We start from the raw sequence: 5,889 nt of genomic DNA, 5'->3' as shown, positions 1-5,889 counted from the left end.
TCATACGGCAACAAATAGATGAGTTGGCAAGTCCAATGAAATTAATGTGATCCATACTTAAAATATCAAACAAGGATATTTTAATACGAAATAGCACAGATTTAATGATAAGTCAACTATTAAAAAACTAATTTTCTTAAATTAGATGTAAATTAAAAATAAGTTATCTTTTCCGGACCGTGAGTATAAAAAAATAAATTCTAGAAACAATCTCAGACCCGATTCTACATTGCATTTGTAAGCTTTGCATTTCCTCCACTACAGATATGTACCAAAACCACTAGAAATACAAATGTTCAAGTGAGGAAAACAGAAAGCAGATCAAGAAATTAATGTTGCATCACACATGGAGAAAATTAAATTGAATCACAGTTACTTGACTGCAGAAAAGAAAAAAAGGGTCTCTTTACAGAGTTCTAGCTTATCAAATATGTGTAAAAGACATATATTACCAAAAAAAAAGAACATGTGTAAGAGAAAAGAAACCTCCCAAAGAAAAAGAAAAAGAAAAAGAAAGAAAGGTTAGATTACCTTTTAGCATCCCCTACAGAAGCTCTCCAACTCTGTATATTTGATACTTAACCAACTTAATCAATTTGTTTGGAAGTCAGATATGCGTCTATCTTTGTATTCTAATCTTCCAAGCATAATTGATGGCTCCTGATAATTGATCTTCAAGGGCATTGTTTAAAATCTTAGTGATCAAGAAGTAAAATGCAGTATCCTGTAAAAAGGCTAGTTATCTTCCTCTACTTTTTCGTTGTTTTCTTCGACACTCGAAACAATCAGCACATGTAGATTTAGTTCTAGTTGAGTAGCTGGATTGGAACTTGCTGGGTGATATTTTCAGGTCTTCCATCAGTATCTGACGAAGCTTCTCATTCTCCTCCATAAGCTCTTCAATGACTTTCTGGTGTTTCAACACCTGAATGCACAGTATAACCATTTATTCAACTGTGATCAATGCAATGAAGAATTGTTTGATGGTGGAAAAGGCTATGCATTGCAAGTGAAATGAACAAAATATGCCATGAGAGATGCCCCCTATACAAGTTAGAACCTCTCATGAATCTCAACAGCAAATCCATTAAAAAAACTACTTAGCTATTCCAGTCGTGATTGATTCCAAAATTGAATTTCCAATGAAAAGAACCCATTGAAATGAAATCTCAGTTCTTATTGTCACTATATTCTAGTATATTTTCATTGATGATCCACATTTGCAAGCTAATAACAGGAAATTGACAAAATGGCTTTCAGACAAGCAGAGAAAACATGAAAATATTACCATTTGAAGCAGGTTATTTTCAGACCGCAAGCGTCCAGCCTGAGAATATATCAAAAAATTACACATGATAGTTGAAACATTTCAGAGCATATAAGATTCATAGAGAAGTGAAAATTGAGTCCACCAAAAGTCCTTTTATGTTTATAACAACATGTCCCTGGATATATTGCTTCATTATGTGGCAAAGGCAAAAGCATGATCCAGTTCTTTCTACTGTGTACTAAGAGACTTTTAGTATCCAAGCTAATAATCTATTCTAAGTACCACGATTTTCAGTACAAGTTCCATATGAGATTAGACAAGAATTTTCAGACTTGAACTACTACAATTTATTGTAAAAGGAAAACTGAAATCTTCAGTTAAAGTTTACAAGGAAAAATAATTGTCCAACTCTTTTTCTATATGATTTAAAATACTTTGCCATATCCTCTGTCCAACTTTCGAAACCTAAGGATGGATTCATAATTGAACAACTTTTGAAGTGTATATCGCAGTTCAAAAGTTGTCTTGCTTCACCCAACACAATTTTATCCTATCTAATCAAAATGGTAACAGTTGGCCTTATAAGTCAGCTTCAACTGCATGATAATATTCTAGATAAAACAACAACTTATCAGCAATGATATGATGACCGCCTAAATAGAAACCAATGCAACTACTGATTTTATAACCAGAAAACCAATGCTTTTCTGCTTCACAGGCTTCTTTAATCTTTACTGTTCAAATTTCTAAATTAAAGAAGGTCGAAAAGAACTGAGCCAAAACCTTTGAGCTAATTACAAAGGATTGTCAAAAGCACTAACTCCTAATTCTTTAATGAATAAAATAAATCATCCGCCAGTATATTATATGAGATTTTTGAAAGCCACCTGCATACTTGTTTCAATGGTATAAAGCGGCAATGTTTTCTACTAAATTGGCAATAACGGCTAATTATGAACTTACCAAGTCAAGGCTTACCAAATACAAGCGAATACGATATTTGAGATGAATTATGAAGCCAATACTGGCAAATAAGATCTCAGGGAAAATAATATAGATAAATTTAATCATGCATACCACTTCATCTAGGTTAGTGTTGTCTTCTTTCAGCATAGAATTCTGTAGAAAACTGCTAAGAACCTTTTCTGTTCGACTGCCAAAAGGTGTGTCCCCTAGACTGCTTATTGATGCGGAGTTTCCATAGCTTGGGCGTGGACTCATGTTTCCAAATCCATGCATGCTTTGAGATGTTTGATCTGGTAATTGTGGTGCCAGTTGTGTAATACTTCCCAACGGATTTTGGATTAAGGGTCCACTCAAAGTGCTTATGCCACTTTGCATAGACATTGGAAAGCCACCTTGACTAATTGATAAATTAGGAGACATTCCGACTTTTGTCATCATCTTTGTTATCACTTCCTGACAAATTTAAAACAGTCAAAGTTCTGACAGGTGAGAAACAAACTGTAAGAGGCATTTTTCGTGTGTCCACGCCTAAAGGGCTAGATCCTCAACATGGTTGTTTCCCATAATCTGCATGTTGGATATGAAAATGGGTGTCTATACATATACATTAGTGAAAACAAATATTGCATACCATAAGATAGAATTGAATCTTCTGCACCACCCCAGGTTTAACAGCAAGACCTGCCACACAAAAGTTGAGTTTTCAGCTGTCAACTCTGGAAAATAAAGAAACAGGTCTTACGAAAATTGACATAAAAATGAGTAATACTCCCATCACATGGAGAGCTCATCCTACCCAAACTCTCAACCTCATTTCATAATAAACATTGGTATTTGACAGCACCCAGGTTGATCCCTTGAGGATTCTTTTGAACCTTTACTCATTTAGATCCAATATCACTTCATCTAATGCAACCATTAGTCTATTCACTGTACCCACACCTGAGATTACTGTTGCTTCATGGTAGACCAATGACATTATTCACCAAATTGTTCATAGTAATAGTTAAAATGACATTATAAATTTTGAGTAAGTTATACATAGTGATACAATGTTGTGGCAGTATATACAAGGACATAATTTGCAATGGAAAGTAAACAGAAAGAGACCACCAGGAGCAAGGCACTTCTTTAAAGGCAGTATATAAATAACAAAGTCTTGGAGCATAAAAAAGTATGGAAGGCTTCTTCAGAAGTGATAACAAATGGCATACCAACTCCGAAGCCATATCCAAAACCAATTCCACACCCAGCGCCTACTTCAATTCTCTTAGCTCCCATCTTCCGCAGCTGGAAATTGAGATATGAGAACATTATTGGTCATGTCAATTTCAACTGAAATAGTTACCAAAGAAGAAAAATATCATAACAAACATTCATAAGCACAGAATTTTGACTTACAGCATCATTTACATGCCTGCTAGCACCAGAAAAGGCATCAGTTGCACCTCTGGTTGCACTCATAACTTGGCCTACCATTGGTAATGCACCTACATGCAGTTTGAAACAATAGTAGCATGTTACTAATAATATGAAATGAAAAGAAAAATATTGGAGACTTCCTCGAATAAATGTAGAAGATAAACAGCATGCGCTACCTATTAAAACTCAATTGATCCAAAATGTAGCCACAACTGAAGAGATAGCATTGTAGAATTCTTGATTGAGTCCACTTGTGTAAATAGCTGTATCGAGATGGTCTTATAGAACCTAATTGCCTTCTACATTAAAGTGCTGTGAAAAGATGCTATTACCTAAAAGTATAATCACATAAATTCCAAGTTGGAAGACTGCAAACTAACTAGTGACTGCAAGCTAACTAGTAACGTGGTTCAATCTTTCACTAATTGACATTTATAGGGTGACCAACTAACAAGTTCCTTGCCTTTATAAATATCTTTATAAAAATATTAGACCATATGACTGTTTTGATGTCTCCAAAGAAAGTCATTAGCATCACATACAATTACATAAAATCAATTTCAACTTCCTTAGAAAGACAACCTTCTAAGTAATTACTTTGCTGTAGTCAATTTGTTTCCCTTTCCCCTTTAATGTTAGTTGCAGCGACATATTTATAGGAGAAGAACATAAATTACATGAAACATAGACAAGTTAACACACCGCTGCAAATCAAAACAATAATATTTTCCATTGCATCTCAACTTGGAAGAAGAAAGCAAAAACAGAAAACATAAACCAACACATCTTTTTCATTGCAGAACAAAACAAACAATCAAAATTAGTTCTTATGTATACTCAGAGCATCAGTTGAATTACTCCTTCCCACGAAACCCAGATATTCAATTAAACTCACTAACTTTCTCCTCATTTTCCACATTTTCTTACCAAATAAACACAATTCAACATTTGGAAAAGAAAATAAATGCAAAGAAAAGACTCATAAAATTCAAATTAACTGTTTTACATGAACTATAAGCCAGAGACCTTGAGATGGGGTTCAGCATTTCTGGGTTTAAAAATGCCATCTTCCCAAATATAAATACAGAGAGAGAGAGAGAGAGAGAGAGAGAGAGAGAGAGAGAGAGGTACCTAAATTCATGGGTTTGCCAACACCAATACCAACACCACAGCCAAAGCCAAAGCCAGTAAATACTTGAAGAATTTTGAAAGTAAAGGGATTCTCTATTTTGATTCCTGGTAAAGGCTTTCTTTGATTCGTCATTACAATGCTATTACTGTTACTGTTACTGCTACTACTCTCCATTCTTTTATAAAGATTCAAATTTTACGCACTTTCTCTTTTCTGTTTCTATAAATTATATTCCTTTCTCTATTTTCAAGCAAAGAACTCTAAACCCTTTTGCTTAAATGTTAAAACCTCTGGTCTTAATCTATTTTGCTGCCCAACAATTAGGTGCTAAAAAGAATTCCGACTTCAGAGAGTCAGCTATGGTTTTCTACTACACAAAATTGCTGTCTTTTGCAACTCAATACGTGGCATGATCTTAGATCTCCATGTAAGCAATCTTGTGTAATTTGCAAGGTTAAATTACTGAAATGTTCTTCGGCTTTATGGAAATAGCTTAGAATGACCTGGTGTGTAGTTTAAAAGAAGTTGTACCTAACTAATAAGTTGCTAACAGAATGTCAAATTGGGCTGAGCAAGTCCACTGCTACAGTTTGGGCTTGCTCTTTGTTTGGAGAATGTTTTGATTCTGAAGCTGTATATCGACAACCACGCTGATTGCGCTTCCTCAAATCACTTTTAACTTTAAATAGAAATTTATTGTTTTTATGTTTAATCTAATTAATAAAATTTTAGAAACTTATAAATTTTAAATTTATATATTTTAAATCTATAAATTTTAAAATTTCTTAACTCAAACAATACCTTATTATTTTAAAAGAATTTGGTCAATAGACTTGGAAGGGACCATAATAAGTAATTTTTATCAAATAGAAGAGGTAAAAGAATATAGGAAAAGGCTCAAATATGTCCCCTGATGCTCAAGGTGCAATTAGGCCCGTCTTCTATTTTTATTATTTTTTTTGAAATAAAAATTTAATGTGCATGAAATCAATTGTCCGTGCCCTTAGCTTAATTTTAAAAGTGATAGAGTAAGCATTAATGGTACGGTACTCCAATACACACTTGCCTAACTCAAGTGGTAATAGTGATTGCTCCTGGG

General features: G+C 33.9%; 1 protein-coding gene across 2 annotated transcripts; it reads right to left on the bottom strand.

The window, feature by feature from the left end:
- Positions 1-281: 281 nt before the first annotated feature.
- On the bottom strand, positions 282-5,255 carry LOC8267951. 2 transcript variants are annotated; one of them, XM_002531739.4, is made up of 7 exons: positions 4,790-5,249; positions 3,638-3,726; positions 3,451-3,526; positions 2,868-2,917; positions 2,348-2,689; positions 1,289-1,327; positions 357-925 (listed from the first exon to the last, which is right to left on the bottom strand). In XM_002531739.4, the coding sequence occupies exons 1-7, from the start codon at positions 4,962-4,964 to the stop codon at positions 740-742; spliced, it is 957 nt and encodes a 318-aa protein (XP_002531785.2). In that variant the 5' UTR covers positions 4,965-5,249; the 3' UTR covers positions 357-739. The 2 variants fall into 2 exon arrangements, with proteins under 2 accessions (XP_048231008.1, XP_002531785.2); XM_048375051.1 differs by lacking the exon at positions 1,289-1,327 and having other exon boundaries at positions 282-925; positions 4,790-5,255.
- Positions 5,256-5,889: the final 634 nt, after the last annotated feature.

The sequence above is a fragment of the Ricinus communis genome, chromosome 5 (assembly GCF_019578655.1).
Source record: "Ricinus communis isolate WT05 ecotype wild-type chromosome 5, ASM1957865v1, whole genome shotgun sequence".
Taxonomy (NCBI): Eukaryota; Viridiplantae; Streptophyta; class Magnoliopsida; order Malpighiales; family Euphorbiaceae; genus Ricinus; species Ricinus communis.
Note: the sequence above shows the minus strand (reverse complement) of the source record. Positions and strands in the feature narration are given on the sequence as shown.

Coding starts and splice junctions, on each gene's coding strand:
- LOC8267951 (XM_002531739.4), bottom strand. CDS start 4,964: ATGGAGAGTAGTAGCAGTAACAGTAACAGTAATAGCATTGTAATGACG. Junction 3,527..3,637: donor GCAGGCATGTAAATGATGCT/GTAAGTCAAAAT, acceptor CTCAATTTCCAG/CTGCGGAAGATGGGAGCTAA. Junction 926..1,288: donor AAAATAACCTGCTTCAAATG/GTAATATTTTCA, acceptor CTGTGCATTCAG/GTGTTGAAACACCAGAAAGT.